The 21,884-nt window shown below is 38.9% G+C and overlaps 1 protein-coding gene across 3 annotated transcripts in view; it reads right to left on the bottom strand.

The window, feature by feature from the left end:
- Positions 1–332: 332 nt before the first annotated feature.
- The window catches only part of LOC131153580 (uncharacterized), a 48,118-nt gene continuing 26,566 nt past the window's right edge, over positions 333–21,884 (bottom strand). Inside the window, exons 6-7 of one of the 3 annotated variants that reach the window (XM_058105988.1) lie at positions 2,261–2,433; positions 333–682 (exon numbers count right to left, since the gene is read on the bottom strand). In XM_058105988.1, coding sequence (XP_057961971.1) covers positions 2,266–2,433 — 168 coding nt within the window. In that variant the 3' untranslated portion in view covers positions 333–682; positions 2,261–2,265. Of the gene's footprint in view, positions 849–2,260; positions 2,434–21,884 lie in introns of all 3 variants that reach the window. The other 2 variants (XM_058105990.1, XM_058105989.1) reach the window with 2 other exon arrangements.

Genomic DNA, 21,884 nt, shown 5'->3' with positions numbered 1-21,884 from the left:
GAAAACCAAGATGGCCAGGGTCTACAGTCAATTGGCACAAAAACTTCTTATGTCGGGGCATATCAACACCACTGAAATACATTTCACACCAAATGAATGATAGTGGGATTTTGCATTTGCAAAAGCACGCGGTGCACAATAACAATATGGGATAGCAGCACATCACAACATGAAATACACATTCATCCAGGGCAGCTGACTGGTGACAATATTTACATTCAAACTATTCCCATTCCGATTCCCATTCCAAGACATCATAAAAATAACCCACAAATGCTGTTAAAATTGAACTGTGATCAAATGCAACTGCCATTCGTAATATCCCTTCTCCATGCCAAGGTAAAATTAGGCTTCTTACTTGCACAAAAATATTACAGCCACTAGTAAGTCCGTATCCACCAACCAAAATTTAAAGACAATCCTTTAAAACAATTAAGTGAAAGAGATGTTTTACAAACAGCTATGCTTATGAAGCTGCATGCTTCTTAAAGCAAAGGAATTGTTACAAACATGCTCAGAAATTGGACAAAAAAAAAAAAAACACTGTACAACAAAGGGAAAAATGACACACTTGCCAACGAGTAACAATTTTTGGGAAGGCCTAATAGGAATTCAACTTAAGCAAGATTAACTCCCACAAAAGCAACAGAACGCTGGTTGAATGCCACAGCTGAAGCAGAATCTAGGTCAAAGCAGAAGCAAATGTGAAGTCATACAAACACAGCAATCGAAGCGCATGCGACTGTTATAGAGCAACCTATTAGTTGTTTTAATCATAGTGAGTGCAAACGCATCATGGTATCATTTCTGTTCTCTCTTTTTTGTTTTTGTAGCAACATAGTAAACACCTGGTGCAAACATGTTAAATTGCATTACTATTTTCGCTTTTTGTTTTCATTTATAGTGGTATCATGTTGCTTTAATATTCAAAATTCATTGTTCCATATTAAATCATTGTGTTTGCAATTTTTTTAATGAATAAAAATTAAAGGCTGCCATGCAATAGAATTGATCTTGGAGTTCTACAGGGTGAATTTAAAAATATAATCATTTACTAAACTAATAAATACGCAATTTATTTTTATTATATTAGATTGCAGTGTATTACCCTTGCATTTTCATCATTCTGGTCGTACTTTAGTTAATCAGGCTCTAAATTTATTTCTAATATTTCACACTTAAATTACAGCTTGCGGGAGTTAAAGCTTGGTTGTGTTGTCATAATAAATCTAAATTAAAATTAAAATACTCCTAGATGTTTTTTTTTTTAAGTTAAAGAATAAGGAAAAAAAAACATTCGAAGAATATTTTAACCATTGTTTGGCTGTCATGCAATAGAATTGATCTTGGAGTTCTACAGGGTAAATTTAAAAATATAATTATTTACTAAACTAATAAATACGTAATTCATTTTTATTATATTAGATTGCAGTGTATTACCCTGCATTTTCATCATTCTAGACGTACTTTGGTTAATCAGGCTCTAAATTTATTTATAATATTTCATACACTAAGGTTTAATGGTGGTACTGTTTGTTAGAAGTTGATAAAAAATTTTATGGTAATTGATGTATGGTACGATAGTGAATTACTATTTAATGAATCTAAGGACAAAAATGAACATGCATACAAGTTTTGGGAATATAACCAAACTAATTTCTACTTTTTTGTTTCATTTCTAATTTTGGTTTATAATATTTTTACCAATTCTAAACAGCCCCTAAGAGAACATGACAAAAGTTTGAGCAGAAGCATAGCTGCACAGGCATTATAATTTTCCTTCTTTTTCTCCTCAAATGAACATGTACTCTCGGTTCCCATAGACATACATACATACAGTATGCACACATTATTTAATATCAAAATTTTAGAACTACTTAAAATTTTCAAAAATTATTAGTTTTAAGAAATTACGTACCTAATGGATGGTCTTACGCAGTTAGATTTTTACTTTTCTAAACATTTATTTTTTAAATTACTCATGTACTGTTCTTCTGAATATTTAAATTGAAAAGTTAATGTGTGAAGTATGGAGGCTGCTTTTTTGAGAATACAGTGACTCTAGGAAATGCAGATTAGAGAGCCTAGAGTTCTCTTAATTAATAGTGTATGCATCTACTTCTGTGTAGAGAGAGAAGGGAGGCATCTAGTCCCACCTCAATCAACCTATCAATACCAAGACAAATCAGGATAGAACAATAATAACTCAAAAAAAGAAACCAGATGAAGGGTGGTTGCAAAAATTGCAGTAATCTTTTACCTTGATTAGCTTGACTTAGTATGCACCTCAATAATGTCATCATCCTCCATTCCAAGTCCAATAGGGGTTGCTGTTGGACTAATTTTATCCCCATCAAAACAAAAAACTAGGTACTGTATGTCAGACTTAACTTTGTCTGCATACATTTTGAAAAGCCGTTCAAACGTGTCATCCTATAAAATAGAAAAATAATCGATTACATATAGTTATAATTTTTTTTAATCAGATACAATCTGTAGCAAAGGACATCATAGAAGATGCAAGAAACAGAATGACGCCTAATACATCAGGTGAAAGACTTGAAGTATTTGAATAGCAGAAGGAAATCAGGCATATCTAGCATCCAAGGCACATGCATCTACTGATAATATTTTATGGGAAGACGTAATTTCTAATGAGTGAAACCATCTTATGATCAAATATAAAATAAACTTTTCAAGAAACAATATCATCATCAAATCCATTTCTATTCTTTTTGGTCAAAGACAGCATCGCAAGCACAGTTCAGACCAGTAAAATTCAAATTGACTAAATTGATTTTTTTTATTTTTTCTTACAAGTGTTAAATATTATAACTGATGGCATCAATGACTGTCAGCACCCAGCTACCAAAATTCATTCACAAGGCAAAAGATCAGCAGAATCAAGTACATCCTGCACATAAAAAGAGCTCTGCCCACTAAGCCATGAACTTTACTTTCTAAGCCACCTATTCTCAAGACACAAAAGATGGAGCTCCTCTCCCTAAAAAACTCCCCCATTTCTCACTTGAAAGAACTCAGAAGAGGTGAGAGGGATCATAGCAATTACTTTCTTTTCTGCACAAGACTACATCACAATATCCCTCAAAACCCACAATTTGCCTTCTGTCAAATCTGCACAGCCAGCGGATTCCAACCAACAGGAAAGCTAACTACAAAAGCTACCCCCCAGACCACAATGTAATTAAACATGCCTCACTGATTCAGCTGCTTCCTTTCAAAGTTACCTCTTAAACATTGATCATATAATATTTCCCCTTCTGCATAAATTACTGATAACCAAAAGCAACTTCCACTCAGCTTGTCAGGCAAAGAAAGCCACTTTAGTAGGAATACTAATCTTCCAGGTACGTCTTAAGCATTGATCATATAATATTTCCCCTTCTGCATAAATTACTGATAGCCAAAAGCCACTTCCACCCAGCTTCTCAGGCAAAGAAAGCCACTTTAGTAGGAATACTAATCTTCCAGGTTGCCAGTCAGCATACATTGTTCTGCCTAAAATTCACAGTAGTTGCAATAATAGCCCAGCAAAAAGATCTAATTGAAAACACGTCTCCTCATTAGCTCCCACCTAGCACTGTTTTGTCTATGCCAACCCACAACCGCCTTATATAATACACAAAAGAAATTTGCAAACAATTCCAAATCCCAGTCTTAAGATTAACAAAATAAAAGTCATAACCCATGTCAGATTGTGATGGGGAACATCACATCAAGTATGTGCAAGATTAAGGCATTTGGAGATGTTTGTTCTTACCAGATGTGTAGGCATAATTTAGAATATTTGGATGCAGTTTTTTATTTTCAGCATTTGGAGGTTTGCTATAATGTTTCATAATTTCATTAATTAGGGATTTGCTACTATTTACCATATTATGTTTCCTTATTTAGGGATTTTCTATTATTTCCGAGAGATTGCTTTCTTATGGGATTTGATATTATTTCCAAGATCCTTTTTCCCTTATTTAGTACTATGAGACAGCCTACATAAAGGCTTGAAGTGTAACCATGAGAGGCGGACAGGAAGATTCAGCATTAAGCCATAAATTGAGTTTCATCTTCGTTTTTTTTCTCTTTAAATTTCCCATTATTCTCCTATTGTTTTCTCTTATTTTCCTACATCCTTCTCTTGCACCAATCGGTCCAACATCAATTTGGTGTTAGAGCTTCACCACGATCATCCCTCACTACCATCATCAAACCACCATCCGCCACAGCCAACCCAGCCATTAAACAACCATCAGCCTAGTCCAGCCACAGCTGAAACCCTAGCCCACTCTGAACAACCCTGCAACCACCACCCACAACACCCAACCAATAGATCTTCCTCGTTAAACAAGGACCTAATCATCCACTGAAATCTCCTTTCCCTTCAACCACGGTCACAACCAGAGCATCATTTTCATAAAAGCCTCGCCATCAATAGTTGCAGGCATGCAAGCACCACAAGCTGCCTGCTGCGTATCTCCAAAATAACAGATTTGTTGTTCTTCTATCTTCGATCTGTGTGAGCTATTGAATGTGAGAATTTCCCAGTTACCTAACCCACAGCCTCACTTTGATCCTTGGACCTTGACACCGTCATTGTCACACCAACACCACCCCCCCCCCCTAAAAAAACACCAATCATTCTTGCATCCCTAGTGCAATAACCCATACCCAATCTTTGCCAACAACAATTGTGACCAAGGACCAATTTGAGCCCGGTCAACGTGATTTGCTTTAATTAAAATTTGGATAGATATACATGTCCTTGTAAAACACAGAAATCTGGATCTAAAATATTACAAGGAAATTGCCGACATGAATAGTGAATTGACAGAAGTATACCCATATAGATACATAGATAAAAGAGGCTGGAGTCACGATCAAGCATACTACTCAAGCAATTACTGAGCTAAGCACTCAACCAAATATTATTAAAGGTCATAATGTGGTTGACCGAGAAGAGTTTATTTTTGGAGAAGAAAAGGAGAGGTATGTGGAGATGCTTAGTGAGCCAGTCAAAATCAAAGTCGCAACCAGTTCTATTAGCAACAGGATCTAAGAGCGTAAAAGACATTCCAAAATTGGCATATAAGCCTGGAAAATCCACCAAAGGAACTTGATGAGGTGGAAATTGCAGAGATTAAGCCATCCATGGAGATCAAGTCCATTGATTTCAAGGATGAAGAATTGAGTTAGATTCATGTATGCAGAATTTATCATTCCAGATAAGTTTGTTTTCAATGACTTCACCCACCAGCATTCACACTTATTTTTTGAATTATCATCCATTTCCAATTTTGCATGATTCATCAGTTTGTCATCCTTTAAATGTTTTGATTCAAAGCCCTGTACAAAGGCTTAATTTGGCACATTCCAATCCAGCTACGAGAAAACAAGTAGTTTGAGACAACATTACTCTAGCATCTTTTGTTTCTATTTTCTTTGAGGGATTTGACATAGGATACTAGTACCACGGAAATCTTGACTTGAAATAATCACCTTTTCTTTGACTCGCGAAAATCAGAAAAGAAAAAAAAAAAAAAACACAAAAAAAAAAAAAAAAACACAAAAGAAACTCAAGATGCCCTAAGAAGAGACTGCCAATTGCGCTGAACATCTGAAACACACATTCCCTTCAAATTTCCATAGCCCACACACCATAAAGAAGCAATAAAAAGTATCTTTTCCCACACCAACCAATATGCTAACTTCTTCCCTGAAAATAAACATAGATTACGTTCCTTCCACAAGCCCCAAAACACTGCAAATAAAACACCATTCTGTAATGCAATTCCTTCCTTCTTCCTCCAAAACCCCACAAAATAAATTGCCAAGAACTCCTCCACTCTTCTAAGACAAACCCAGCTTCCTTCAAAGCAACTGAATAACTTGTTCCAAACCTTCCATGCAAAATCGCAGTGCAAGAAAAGATGTGAAACAGACTCTGAACAATCAAAGCTAAACATAAATATATCAGGAAGGAGAGCCTTTAAAGATCTCCTCATCTGCAATAAGTCATTAGTATTTATCCTATTAAGCACAACCAACCAACGAAATGCTTTGATTTTAGGGGGGTTTTAACCTTCCATATAACCTTGTAGAGTGGAAAGGAGAAATTTGTCCCAACCAAGAATTCAAAGAAAGATTTACAAGAATAAGCTGCCGAAGAATCCAACAACCAATATCGACTATCATTTTGGGAAGATACCCTACAATTATTCAACATAACCAACAAAGAAAATAATTCAATAGTTTCCCTATCACTCTAAGGCTCTCCTGAAGTAAAAATCCCATGAAGGTAAAGGACCGCCCAAGTCTACATTAAACGAAGAAATAGGAAAATTTTGCCCTAAGCTCAAGCAAAAAAGGGGAGGAAAAGAGGTGGACAAGAAAACATTCCCCATCTATAGGACTTTCCAAAAAACGGATATTACAGCCCTTACCCAAAACAAATTTAGTATGGGGAATAACAATAAGGTAAAATTGAGATATAGCCTTCCATAGACTTTTCGAAGAGCATCTAAAACCAAAATTAGTATCCCATCCATTCCCATCAAGTCCAAATTTACTTTTGATAACTTTATGCTACAATGAAGAAACCTCCTGCGGGAATCGCCACAGCCATTTAGCCAGAAAATCCTAATTCCTAGACATCAAATTTCCAAGACCCGAACCACCCTCTCTCTTAGTCCTACAAACCACCTCCCAACTCACCAAATGGTCCCTAGAACCCACTACCCATGACCAAAGAAAATTTTGATAATTATTTCAATCCTAGTAGTGACTCCCACTGAAATTTTAAAAATAGAAAGAAAATACAACGGAATACTAGAAAAACAGGCCAGAATTAGAGCAATCCTCCCTCCTTAAAAGATTCTCCACTGCCAATATGTCCTGCATCAGATTGCCACTAGATGGATGGAAACAAGAGAGGAACAATGCATATATAACACTAGCAAACACGACATAAATAAGGAACTTGCACCATCAACTCATTCCCCCGCCACTTATCAAGACAAACAAAGAAGACTCTCTATTGCCAACTACAATTCGTACACACTTGACAAAATCATTCCACCCATTGTTAATCCACTTCCACATCCCCGCCCCTTGCATATCCCTCCCACCCTTAGGTTATGTTTGGTTTGCAAAATGCCTATTCCCAGAAATAGATAAGTTTTAGGAGGTAAATTACAATTAGTTATTTAAGAAAGTATGTTGTTACTATAAAAAAATAACAATGTGAAATATTTTATTAGTCAAAAATAAGAAATAGACAAGGAATAACTATTCTAAAATTCATCATGGGGATATCTATTCTTTTCTTATTACATGTTGAATGAAATAATTAGGAATAAACAAGGAATAACTATTCCCTTGATTCCCAAAATTTAGTCTATATTTCATCTTATTCCAAGGAATAACTATTTGACTGACCCAAACGAACCATTAGAGGACCATCCGTTACAATCCAACTTCCAACTTGTACTTAGCCAGAATAATCCTTCTCTAAATACACTCCTTATATCCCTTGAATTGCAAAGTCATTTCCAACAAAGGCTCCCTTAAGATGACACGCCCCATCCTCCCTCTCTCATCAGTATTAGAACTACTCACCTCATCAATGATAGTTAAAACTCCTCCTTAGCACGACCTCAAATGGATCTTTTGAACGTCTTCCAACCTATTCACCTGAACAAGGAATGAAGAAAATGAACATAAAATATTTAGGAAGATTGACCAATATACCTCTTAAGTCTCCCTCCCTTTGGAAGGTCAAAAGATTCTTCTCAAACTTCCCCGCTATACAATCCCAAAAACTTCTCTCTTTGAACTTGACCCTAAACGATTTTATTTTTTGTTCATTTAAGAAACACTAACCATTTTACCAAATTATTCAGTCAGATTTTACAAATGATGAGTTGAAAAGTAAATAGGACAAAAAAGATCAAAAGAGAGAGTGTTCACATTAAGTAAAATAGTCCCTAAGGACCTAAAGTACTAGAATCTGAACCTTATCAGCATACTATAGGTAAAGCATCAAAGGAGCATAGGGTGAGACCTGCAGCCTTGCCTTTGTTATTCTTCCTTGTGAGTTTCTATTGAGTTTAAACCTTAGAAGACAAAAATATTACAATTGCAAGAGTTCTTTCATGCAATATAGAATTTTAATAATTGAATGAAATTTATCAGAATTCACAGGATCCATCTAAATTTTTTTACTTCTTCTAATTTTTTTTATTTAGATGAATTTTTCTCAAATGTTTTAGTTTTGTAAATTCATACAAAATTTTTCCACAAGCATTTTGAGACTATCAGTTAAATTATTTTAGCCAAACTAGATTTAGTTCAAGCCCTACCCATGTGAGGTATTGGACCTAGGGTTTATTTTTGCATCTATGGCTACCACATAAAGTCATACAAATGCTAAATGCATTGCTGTCTGGGTATTCCAAATCTGTGATGATAAAAACAATTATTGAGAGCTCTTAATACCCATCCAGAGAGAGAGATAGTATGCTTTGTGATTGTAGAATACCCTTAAAATTAAATTGTAAGTTTTATAGGACGACTGTAAGACCAGCTATGCTATATGGATCAGAATGTTGGGCAACTAAGAAACAACATATCCAAAAAGTTAAAGTTGCCAAAATAAGAATTCTTAAATGGATGAATGGTATAACATTAAAAGATGAATTAAGAAATGAACACATTCGCGGTGAGTTAGGTGTAGCTTTTGTAGAAGATGAAGGAGGGACGACTTAACTAGTTTAGGCACTTGCAACAAGGTCACATAATGTGCCAGTGAGGAAGAGTGAATTAGTTACTGTGAGAGACAGTAGAAGGGGTACGGGTAAACCCAAAATAACTTGGAAGGAGAAAATAAGGATCTAATACCTTGAATTTATCAAAGGAAATTGTCCATGATCGCTTAAATTGGCAGAAAAGGATTCATGTAACCGATCTCACCTAATGGGACTTAAGGCTTGGTTTGTTGTAAAGAGAGAGAGACAGTACTCTATTTTTCCAGCCTCTTGTATCTCTCTTTTTCCACTCACCCCTTCTCACACTTTTTCTTCTAAAGTCTAAATCCTAGCTCAAATACTGTGCAAGATCTGGAGTGGGTTCAGTTTGTCAAGCCAAAGATGTGGTCTATGACCTAAATTAAAGGAAAGATTCCAGTCATTTTTTAACATAATGTTCTTATCGTCTACTTATGAGGTGGTAATAGATTTCTATAGAACCATTTTTTTTTTTATATAATAAAGACACCACCACTTTTATTCATCCAATGAATAAACTTGATTTTTTTTTTTTTTCCAAACAGATCTAGAGAACTCCAATTTTGATCATACAGCTTTTTCTGAAATTTTCCAGAGTTTGTATCAAGATCAACCTTTCTACTCCAGACTCTTAAAATCAAAAGCATATGATTTTAACCAGTTATGGAAGCAGCAACAAAAGGCCGCACGCCCACTCACACCCAGCCCCAACCCCCCCCCCCCCCCCCCCCAAAAACGCCCCAAAAAAAATCACACATTTAATCATATCCTTCATATTTTTCTTCTATGCTCTAATTTACTTCTCAAAATTAATTGTAACCTTTGTGCTTTATGCAAGTTTTCTAGGTATAAGAGTCAAAAGGATAGAGTAGAACACTCATTATGGGTTAAAATTCCATATTTGGCAAATAAGGATTTATTTGTTTCATTAGATTATAGAGGAGTTATAGTTCTGCCAGACAGATTGTTAAAATTACGATCCTACATACAATTGTTGGGTGGGCCCACAGGGGTGGAGAATAAGCATTAAAAAATTATGTATGTGGAGTTCTATGACATTCTTTAATATAATATGCCTAAAAATCTAGGTCTCAAAGGAACTGGGATCTTCTCAACCAGGACACATCGCTGGGGATTTCAAAGATTTCCATAGAATCAAGAACTGTGTCCAGCATCAACAAAACCTTTATCTCCTTGATTCCTAAGAAATCTGGAGCTTGCAACATCAAAAGATTTTTTGCCCGAACAGCTTGGTTGGCAGTTTATACAAAATTCTATCCAAAGGCCTGCTAACTAGGTTTAAACATGCAATTTTTGAAGTTGTCGATAAGCATTGTTACACCTTCATTGCAAGTAGGCAAATCATGGATGCTGCTGTGATAGTCAATGAAGTTGTTGATGCCTTACATTAAGGGTGGGAAAAGAGGAGTGGTGTCCAAGAAAATTATGGAGAAGGCTTTTGACCATGTTAACTGGAGTTTTCTTCTATATTCTCAAAAGAATGGGTTTTGGTGAATCTTGGTGCACATGTGTTGCGATGTCCCGGGAGCGCGATGTGCCCTAGGAGAGGCGAGGGAATAAAATGTGTGATTTTTGAAAATTTTGAAACTTGGAGTCGCCACTAACCTATTTTCCCTTGGTGCAGTTAGAACACCTAATGACCTAATTACAACTCATTTAATTGATCACTAGACTAAACCTAGGCCAAGGAACCAGTAGTCTCAGTCTGCATATACCAGGATTAGAATCGGGAGTTTGGTTATGTGAGGCAAAGATATTCGCACCCCCTACACTCCCATTCTATGAACGGTACCTAATTAATTAAGAATTATCCCAAGATTGAATTTAATAACATTTTAATTTACTCCTTTTAAAATAAACAAACAAATAAATGAATTAATGTATAAAATTAATAGGATATAAGAAAAACTGGGTGTGACTTAGGAATGTCTAATAGGACCTCCAAAAGAGGGGATCTTGTTAGAAAAACCCCCCTCTAAGCCGATACGGGTGAGGTCTAAAAATACCCCATTGCCCTTTGTAAAATCATAGGGACACACCCTGACACCCCCCCTCAAAATCAAGAAAATATCTTTTAAAAATATTCCCAGATTTGTTCAAATTTTTTGCAGAAATTTTCTGAATACTTTGATCATTTTTCCAAAATTTTTGGGATTTTTCAAAGAGGTTTTTTTTTTTTTGAGTTAAATTGACTCAAAATATTTTTATAGACTTCAAAAATATTTTTATGAAATTTTCTCTATTTTTATGAATTTTTTGTGATTTTTCTACCATTTTTCTCAATTTTTGAATTAAATGAATAATATAAATAAATAAATAAACCAAAATAAATAGTGAACCGGTCTGAACCGGGTCAACCGATTCAGGGGGAGTGTGAGGCAACAAAGGGAAGCCACGTCTCAGCTTCGGACACTAACACGTGGCCATATATATATATATATATATACTTTATTATATTTTTTTATTTTTTGTGTAGTGGGGGTGACGTCAGCAACCATGCGTCATACGCCAGATAGCCTACTTTTTTATTTATTTTTTTTAAAGTGGGGGTGACGTCATGCTGATGTCGCCCTTGCCATATGTCACCCACTGAATGGCCTGTACTAATGGACACGGATTGTTGACGTGACATGATCAGGACCATCCAGAGAAAACACAGATAGGACAGTCCTGGCTAAGTCACGTCACTCCTTGAACACCCAAACCAGATTGTGCCACCTGTCACCGATCGGTGGTGATACGTGGCCACTAAACCCTACATATAAAAACTCTTTTTTTTTTTATTTTCCATCATTTTTTCCTCTCCTCCCTCTCTCCTCCTGAACTTTCTTCTCTCTCCCTCTCTCTCTCTCCCTTTCTGATTCTCAAATCTCTCACTCGATCACTTTTCTCTCTCCCTCTATTTTGGTCCCCATATCCCTCACATGATCTCTCTGCTTCTCTTTCTTTCCCTCTCTTTCAAGTTCCCAGATCCCTCGCTCGATCTCTCTACTTCTCTCTCTCATCTCCCAAAACTCTCCTCACTCTCCCCTCTCTCGTTTCTGTTTCGGTTCCTCCAATCTCCTACAGATCTATTTCCCCTTTGGTGATGACCCTATCCCTGAGATCCGCGAAGGATCAGGCCTATGTATAGGTGGTTTTCCCTTCCTGTTCATATGGTGTTAATATCCCCGCCACATTTCTCCTTTATTTTCGAGCTTGATTTTTTGTTTGGTGCAAAAAGGAGTTCAAGACATGATCCTTGACAGATAAGTATCCTCTTTCGATTTGGGGTTTGGTTTTGTGTGTGCGGATTTGTGATTATGCTTATTTGTGTATGGATTGGTGTTTGTGTGCCGACTTTGTGTACGAATTCGTGTTTGTGTGTGGGTTTCCGTTCAGATTGGTGTTTGCGTGCTGATTTGGGTTGGGTTTACTGTTCTAAGACAAATGGGGTTCAAGGCATGTCAACTCGCTCGGAACCCAGTGGGTTGGGTTTGAGTTGACTCGGATGAGCCAACCCAGTGAGTGGGTTTGATTGACCATTCGGGAAATGGGCTTGATTTTGGGCTTATTATTTTTTAAAGGTAAGTGGGCCATGGGTATTTTAAAATGAATGGGCTTCTGGGTATTTCCCAAAAAATTGGGCTGGGTGTTTTAAAAGGTTGGCTAATGGGTAATTCCAAAAAAGGGCCGATTGTTTTTTTTTTAAAAGAGTGGGTCGTGGGCCCGAGTTTGTTTTCAAAATAGTTGGCCGGGAGTGTTTTAAAAAGAATGAATAGGCCTCTGGGTATTTTTTTAAAGGAGTGAGCCGTGGGCCCAGGTTGTTTTTAAAATGGTTTGGTCGGGGGTGTTTCAAAAAAAGTAGGTTGTGGGCCTGGGTTTGTTCTCAATTGAGATTGGAGTCTAGTTTCAGTTTGGGAGTGGACCTTCGGGTTTTCATGGGTCTATGGGCCTTGGTCTGTTTTTGGGCTCGACGCCTAGCTCACTATTGAGCCTGGCACTTGGGTTTTAGTTTAGGATTGGGCCTTGGTTTGTGTTTGGGCTTGGGGCCTGGTTCGCTGTTTGTGATTGAGGCGTGGCTTTGATTTGGTTTCACAGGTTGGGGCCTACCAGCCTTTCATTGAGAGTGGGTCTATTTTTTTTTTGTTTTTTTTTTTTTGGGGGGGGGGGGGGGGGGAGTGCCTTTGCTTGGTCTCCTAGGGGGAACCTTCGTGCATGCATACACAGGGATGGGATTGGGCCTAGGTTTGTGTTTGGACTTGGGGGCCTTATTTGTGTTTTGGGCTTGGGGCTTGGTTCACTATTTTAGATTGGGGCGTGGATTTGATTTGGTTTCACAAGTTGGGACCTCTGGCTCACTGTTGGGTCGTGGGTTTGATTTGGTTTCAGAGGTTGGGGCCTCCCAGCCTTTCATAGAGAGTGGATCTGTGGGGGGGGGCTTTGCTTGGTCTCCTAGGGGGAACCTTCGTGCATGCATACACAAGGATGGGAAATCCTACTTCTGACCGAGTACATAGGATAGGTTATGGAAGGATAAGCATTTAAACGTATACCTAAGGTCTTCTACTCCTTCGGTCTTCTTTTCCCTGTGTTTGTGTCTATCTATGTAGCCTTCTAGGTTGCAGGGAGCACTGGATTGTGCCTTCAAGTGCCAGGGGGGACTGGTGTGTGCCGTCTAAGTAGGGTGAGAACTTCATCTTCCGGTGTCTCTTTGTTTCTCCCTCTTTTTCGAAGCTCTCTTTTTCTCTCAATGTGTTTCTATGTGTTTCTCTATGAATTCCTCCTGCACTTGAACCTTGCAAGACCCCTCAATTTATAGGGTTGGGCCTCGGCTAGTTTAGGCAGCCTCCGGTCCTTTCCTTTTCCATTGTTTCCTTTTAAGCAAAACCCTAGCTGTGTTTTCCTTCCTACAGCAAACAATCCTCCCATTCTTGTGATTTGGGCCAATTCTCATTTTAATGGAGTGTCAGGCTGAATATATGGGGGGATACATCCCAATCTTCAAAATTTCTCCCATTAATTGCATGATTGCTTTAAATTTAATTTGCCTTTACAAGCTTGATCTACTTTCTATCTTTGGGTGCAGGTATCCATGGAAATGCTAGAGGATATTCCTGCTCACAGGGGCGTTGCTCGGCCTCTCTAAATTTTGAATTACGGTTTTCCAGAGTGCAACTTTTTTTGTATTTGGATTTCCCTGTATATTGCATTTGGATCCCTTGTACAATGTATTCCATATGTGTGCATTCCCTGTATATGTACTCAATATGCCGATGCAATAAACACAGAATTTTGATTCTTTTCATTATTGCCTTGTGGGACCCAAGTGCAAAAAAAAAAAAACAGGAATGATCTTAATTCTTGGAAACCAAAGAACTTAATAACAAGGGGTAAATTTTAAAACAAAAAGGACTCAACAAAAAATGACTTAATTAATTTTAACACAAAAAGGCCTCAATTTCAGAAAGGACATAATTTTAAAATAAAAAAGGGCTCGATTTCAAAATAATAGGGACACAATAACAAGGACCTAAAGAACTTAGTAACAAAAGGTCTCGGTTTCAACTCACAAGGACTCAATAAAAAGGACCTAACTTTGACACCAAAGGACTCGATCAAAGAAAGCAGTTATTTAAAAAAAAAAAAAAAAAAACCTGATTACAAAATAAGATGGACTTAATTTCAACACAAGAAGGACTTAATAAGAAAAAGACACAATAAGACTTATTTTTCACAAAAAAGGACTTTCAAATTTCCAGAATATAAAATTGACCCCTTTTAATGTAAATTACCACTTTGTTACGAAGGGTCGCCACATACTCTCCACAATGTAGGGTGTCACGAGCTAAGCTTGTTCAGGGCATTATGCTTGCCTGTGACCGCTTGTCTTGTGTGCTTGGGATAAGTTTCCATCATGTAAATACTAGTGTAGAGTTATTTTCTGCTAGTAGTGTCTTCGTATGCCAAATAAGGCAATATGACTCCTCGGTCACTTTAATGTTTCATAGTGCTAGAGTGGAATGGCCTAGAAAGCTCTTTAGGGGAGGGTGAGTGTTCATCAGTCATTGTAAAACTCACTAGCTATTGTCAACGTATTTGGCCTACTTGTCTTCCTCGCTAAACACACAATGTCAACAGAAGTGTTGTTAATGAATTGCATAGATTCAATGTTTACTGCTTGCTTGCCACTGCTTTCATGAATGCTTACTATTTCCGTTGCCATTTGATTGAATGCTAATGAAAGTGTTTCGTGGATGAATGTTGGTAAACGATAGGCTAACTAGTTAAAAAAGAGTATTTTAGCTAGCGCCACACGGACCTTCACAATGTTGTGAAAATAGTCAGCCCACGACACTTGGTATCAGAGCCAAGGCTCAGTTGCTATGAGAATTCAGTTACCTTCGTTGTGCGATTTGGAAAGCTTTGGTAAGTAACCATGGCACCAACCAATGCTGAGAGGATTAGCGTGCTGGACGCACAGGCTGAGGCAACAACCAATACTGTGGCCGCAGAGGTGGCCCGGATGAGAGAACTTGTTGATGAAGTGATGGGATCACAAAAGCATCAAGCAAGTTTGCTAGGTGAGATGTCAGAGGACTTTCCCCATACAGTGGAAACTTTGCAATCTCGGATGGTGGATCTAGATGCAAAGTTGAATCTGATGGTTCTTACTATGGAATTCTCCAACACTCTAGGAGTTAGCAAGACCAAGGTACCAAAACCCAGGACGTATAGAGGTGCCCGGGATGCCAAGGAGTTAGAGAACTTCTTGTTCGATGTGGAGCAATACTTTCGCGTTGTGAGAATGACCTCATAACAGGCAAAGGTGGATACTGCAACCATGTACTTGGTTGGTGACGCCAAACTGTGGTGGCATACCAAGTACAAAGAAATTGAAAATGGAAGTTGTGTAATCGATAGTTAGGCAGACTTGGAGAGAAAGCTCAAGGCCCAATTATTTCCTAAGAATGTTGAGCATAATGCAAGGAGAAAGTTGAGAGATCTCAAGTTTACGGGCAATCAAGGAATATGTGAAACAATTTTCTGCTTTAATGTTGGATATCCGGAACATGTTGGAGAAGGACAAGTTATTCTATTTTCTTGAGGGGATGAAACCATGGGCAAGGACAGAACTTCATAGGCAAAGAGTTCAAGACTTGCCTACTGCACAAGCTGCTGCAGAACGCTTGACTGACTATGCTGGTGATGATACCACTTCATTCAAACGGTTTAGCGGAGAGAGAAATAGTGGAAAGTCTTTCAAGAAAGGCAAACCTAAGAGTGGAGGAGCCGACTCTAAATCATCAACCTCAAAGGAAGCTTTGTCGTCTCAAGGGATCAACACACTCAATGGAAAGGGAAAGAGTAAAATTTCGTGTTACTTGTGTGGAGGACCTCACAGAGTGAGTAAGTGTCCACACAAAGGATTACTCAATGCCTTACAAACTTCCACTTTGGGACAAATGGTGGAAAGCGAGGAGGAAGAGGATGATGCCCCAAGGGTAGGTGCAATGCGGCAAGTGAACGCATAGGAAAAGCAGGCAAAAACACCAAAAGTTACACAAGCAAAAGGGTTAATATTTGTGGACTTAAGGATAAATGAGAAGAGTACCCGTGCTATGGTGGATACGGGGGCTACTCATAATTTTGTTTCGCAATTTAAAGCATGGAAACTCAACTTATCCTTAAAGAAGGATACAGGACGCATGAAAGCAGTTAATTCTGTAGCCCAACCTACTCTGGGAGTAGTCAAGCAAGTGGCTGTAAAGCTAGGACAGTGGGTAGGTCATGTGAATTTCACGGCGGTGCAATTGGATGACTTTCTAGTCATTCTAGGAATGGAGTTCCTAAGGAGGACGAGGGTAGTGCTGATGCCTTCGGCTGGTTCCCTGTGTCTAATGGGAGATCACTCGTGCATGGTGCAAGTCGTTGCAACAAAAGGAGACGACGGGAAGTCCCTTTTAACCATACAACTCAATGAGGGATTGGGCCAGAGTGAGCAGACACGTCTAACCACAGTGGTGGTAGACGAAGAAGTAGGCCAAGAGCTGAAGCCTACAACCATCCAAGTGGTATTGGATGAGTACATGGAGGTGTAGTCAGATAAGCTACCTCACAATTTGCTTTCACAACGGACTATGGAGCATGGGATCAAGTTGTTGCCAGGAGTGAAACCACCTGCTAAAGGACCATGTTGGATGGCGCCCCCAAAGATAGTAGAGTTGGGGAAATAGCTTGATAAATTGGAAGTAGGATGTGTTCATCCTTCCAAAGCACTGTTGTGAGCATCGGTGTTGTTTCAGAGGAAACATGAAAAGCATCTACAGAAGGTATTCGACAGGCTGAGGGGAAATAGTCTGGATGTGAAGAAAGAGAAGTGCTCTTTCGCTCAGTGGAGCAACAAATTCCTTGGTCATGTGGTTGAACAAGGTCATATCCAGAGGGGTATGAAGAAGATCCTCACGACTGTGAAGGAGTTGCGTTCCTTTCTTGGCCTTACTAGATATTGCAGGAAGTTCGTTAAGGGGTATTCGCGAAGAGCGACTCCAATGACAGGACTACAGGGGAGGTATTGTTAGCCGCACACGCGGGATGATGTGATTGATTATACCAGAACTTATCTCACTTGCCAACAAGACAAGGGGAAGCGAAAGAAGTAGGGTACTTTCATGGCCACACCAAAGTACTATTCGGCAAAGGAGATGACACACTTGTTCCTTGTGACGATTGTGAAACATTGGGGTGTTCCCCAAGTTATTGTTTGTGACCGAGACTTAATATTCACTGACAACTTCTTGGCAGAATTTTTCAGGATATTCAGGTCACACCTTGACATCTCTTCGAGTTATCACCGACAGATAGACGGATAGAAGAAGAGATTCAGAAAGCTACTGGAAGAGTATTTGTGCCATTTTGTCAACGACAACCAGAAAAATGGTGTCGTATAGACGAAAGAGTCCCAAGGCGTACATCTTCACCAGAGAATGGAGACAGAATGCAGAGTTTGCCCGAGCCTACCTGGAGAAAGCTTCTAAGCAGATGAAGAAGTGGGCAGATTAGGAGAGAAGACAGCAGTTTCATGTCAGCTGCCTCAAGCCATTCAACGCCAACACCGATGATCTGAGCAGAAGTCAGCCCAACAGAGCAAAGTTGAAGACAGTGCAACCTAACAAACATGAAGTTGAAGAGATCCTTGCAGACAGAAAGTTTATATCCTCAAGGAATAAGCGGCAAAAGTTCCTAATGAAGTGGAAATGCCTTGATGACAAAGAAAGCAGCAGGATTTTTGCAGAAGATATGAAGTTGTTCGTGGACAAAGTTAAAGTGTACCTAGCGCCAAAGTCTACGAGGACGTCGACTGCATAAGTTGGGGAGAATGTCACGAGCTAAGCTTGTTCAAGACATTATGCTTGCCTGTGACCTCTTGTCTCGTGTGCTTGGGATGGGTTTCCATCATGTAAATACTAGTGTAGGGTTATTTTCTGCTAGTAGTGTCTTTGTATGCCAAATAAGGCAGTATGACTCTCGTCACTTTGATGTTTCCTAGTGCTAGAGTGGGAATGGCCTAGAAAGCTCTTTAGGAGAAGGTAAGTGTTCATCAGTCATTGTAAAACTCACTAGTTATTGTCAACGTGTTTAGCCTACTTGCCTCTCTCGCTAAACACACAATGTCAACAGAGGTGTTAATGAATTGCGTAAATTCAATGTTTACTGCTTGCTTGCCACTGCTTTCATGAATGCTTACTGTTTCCGCTGCCATTTGATTGAATGCTAATGAAAGTGTTTCGTGGATGAATGTTGGTAAACGATAGGCTGGCTAGTTAAACAAGAGTGTTTTAGCTAGCGCCGCACGGACCTTCACAACGGTGTGAAAATAGTCGGCCCGTGACACAGGGGAATAAACAATAAAGGGCCCACACATTGACAAGAAAAGAGAGGCTCGATTAAAATTGGGGTGTCTACAAGATGGATCCGGCAGTGTATATCAGTGATTTGAAAGGTGTTTTTCAGGCATGCCTTGAGGCGTTTTAGGCCAAAAGTGAACCAAGGCGTATGTGAAAAGGCATAACTCCATAAAAGCGTACACATCAGGCAAAAAGGCTTACGCCTCAGACAAAAACCCTCGCTTTTTATGCCTCAGCTTCAAGGCGTACGCCTTTCCAGAACCCAGAACACACTGAAACCCTATCCTCCCTCTCTCTCCCGCGAAGCTTCTGCTCCTCTGCTCTATCGACAAAGCTCGACGAAGCCTCTGCTCTCTCTCGAAGCCTCGACGAAGCCTCTGCTCTCTCTTTCGAAGACTCGACGAAGCTCGACAAAGCTTCTACTCTCTCTTTCGAAGCCTCAACAACGCTCGACGAAGCCTCTACTTTCCTCTAGCTCCTTCTCCCTCTCTAACGATTCCTCCAAGCTTCTCGTCTCTCTCCGACAAGTCGTGGATCCCTTCCAATTTGATCTGCCTCTGAATTTGGTTATTTAGTTTTATATTCTTAGAAATTAGTGGAGGATGCTTTCATTTGGTTTTTCTCTTCTTTTAGTAATGTGGCCATGCTTATTTTTTAACATGTATTATTTGTGTTTATTATGTAAAATTGGCTTATATGATATTTAAAAATAATACTTTATTTTTTTCTCCATTATTCTAATTTTTTCATTTTTTTATTATATATAAATTGATTTTATTTATTAATTATTTTAAAAAATACAGTCCCAAAAGGCTTACGCCTCGCCTCAAGGAGGGTAAAACGTCTCGCCTTACGCCTTCGCCTTTTAAAACACTGGTGTATATCAACACCATCTTTTCCGATTCTAGTTGATGGCTGCCCTATTGATTTCTTCAGATCATTTCGTGATTTAAGGCAAGGTGACCCCCTTTCCCCTTCTATTTATCATGGTCATGGAAGTGCCAATTCTTATGATAACTAGTGCAAATGAACGCGGCCTCCTAAAGGGTTGGAAATAGTCACTCTATGGAAATCACCCACCTCCTTTTCGCAAATGACACCATAATCTTTTGTGGTGATATGCCAGAGCAAATTCTTAATCTTAGATTGCATCCTCCTTGGTTTTGAAGCGCTTTCAAGCTTAAAACTGAACTTGGGAAAAAGTGAAATCATTCCACTAGAGACTTGCTATCGTGGTCCTTTGCTTACAAGTACCCTTGGTTGTAAGCTCGAAGCTTTCCCTATTACCTATCTCGGCCTCACCTTGGGAGCCAAGTTTAAAGATAAGGGTATTTGGGATCCAATTGAAGACAAGTTTGAAAAGAAACTCATTTGTTGGAAAAGGAACTTTTTGTCATAAGGTGGGAGATTCACTCTCATTATAAGTACTCTGTCCAATCTGTTGGTTTACTTCATGTCTCTTTTCCCTATCCCTAGTACAATTGCCAAGAGATAGGAGGGTATTCAAAGAATATTCCTTTGGAGGAACACGGGTGACGCTTTCAAATATCATCTTGTTAAATTGGGAGTGGTTAAACAACCTTCACAAAAGGGCAGCCTCGGCCTCAGATCCCTTATTATCTTTAATAAGGCTCTTTTGGGGAAATGGCTTTGAAGATTCATGAAAAAAAAATAGCCTCTAGAGGGGTGTCATTGCTGTCAAGTGTCAAGTGTCAAGTATGGTCTCCATCCTAATGGTTGGACCTCAAATGTTTTAAAGGAAGCTCACAGTACAGGTGTTTGGAGCTATATCAAAAAGGGGATGGGAGAATTTCTTCCCCCTCATCTACTTCCATGTGAGAAACTAGGAAGATGTGTTCTTCTAGCATGATATTTGGTGTGGTAATTCCCAACTCCGCTCCATTTTCCCTTCCATCTTCAGACTTGCGAGCAACAAAGACGCCCTTATTAGCCATCACATGTTCACCAGTCAAGGGACTATTTGGGAATTTCCATTGAATAGAAATTCTTTCGATTGGGAATTCGATGCTTTTACAGATTTTTTCAGCGATCTATAATTCTCATTGTTAGGCCAATTCCCCAAATAGATGTTTAGCAAAGATGGGAACTTCACCATCAGCTCTTTCTACAAACACCTTAGTTCCCTAGCTAAGAGCAACACTAACTTCCCTTGGAAGCGGATTTGGAAAATGACGGCCCCTTCAAAGGTTGCCTTTTTTACATGGGAAAATACTCTTGTAAAAATTCTAACTATAGACAATCTTCAAAAAAAAGGTTCCCTCTTGTCAATAGATGCTTTTTATGTCTGGAACAGGAGTCAGTTGACATGTCCTTCTGCATTGTTCTCGAACCAAGAAATTTTGGAACTTAGCCATCTCAATTGTAAATCATAAGTGGACCACTGCAGCTACGATGGGAGGTGAATTGTGGGCTTGGAAAGGGATCAGATCAAATAAGGAAGGAGAAGATCCCTCTCCCTCATTCCCCTTGCTATTTTTTTGGCGATGTGGACAGAAAGGAACAAAAGAGGCTTTGAAGGAATTATTTCTCCTACACAGGTTGTCGTGGGCCATTGGATTGCTATGATCTCCAGATGACATTTTGGGCTGGTTGAAAGGGAGCCTTTGTAATACTTGATTTTCTTGAAACTTTTCAGTAACGGATGTTTCTCTCTCATTGTTTCCTTTGTACTTAGTGGCATCCCCTTGATGCCTCTTTTAATATAATCCAAAAAACTTGGCCGCTAAGAGTATCAGAATTCAGACCATAAGAAGAAGAATAAGAAGAAGAAGAAGAAGAAGATGAAGAGGTGGAGGAGGAGGAGGAGGAGCTTTTTCTTTTTCTACCTTCAAAAATAGGAGAGAAGATACATACCGTTCTGACTTCCAAGTTTCTGTCAAATCTCATCAAGAGATCTCTGTTGAAACACTTCAAGCTCAGTTGTTGAAGCTCTGCAACTCCAAAAGGAAACTGCCCCACTTATTTCTGCTGCTAATCGAACAGGGGAACAAGCTAAACATCCTGCTGATATCTGCTGGTGCCATCAACTGTCGAGCTCTCTCAAGTTCAATTTTGAGGCTCTCTGCTACAATTGAGTTCTCTCGAGTCCTGTGTGCAGTGAACAAATCCCAGGACAGGGAAGGAGTTATTTTTCCCTACTTTTGAAGGACTTGAGCAAAAT

Source organism: Malania oleifera, chromosome 4 (assembly GCF_029873635.1).
Source record: "Malania oleifera isolate guangnan ecotype guangnan chromosome 4, ASM2987363v1, whole genome shotgun sequence".
Classification (NCBI taxonomy): domain Eukaryota; kingdom Viridiplantae; phylum Streptophyta; class Magnoliopsida; order Santalales; family Ximeniaceae; genus Malania; species Malania oleifera.
Note: the sequence above shows the minus strand (reverse complement) of the source record. Positions and strands in the feature narration are given on the sequence as shown.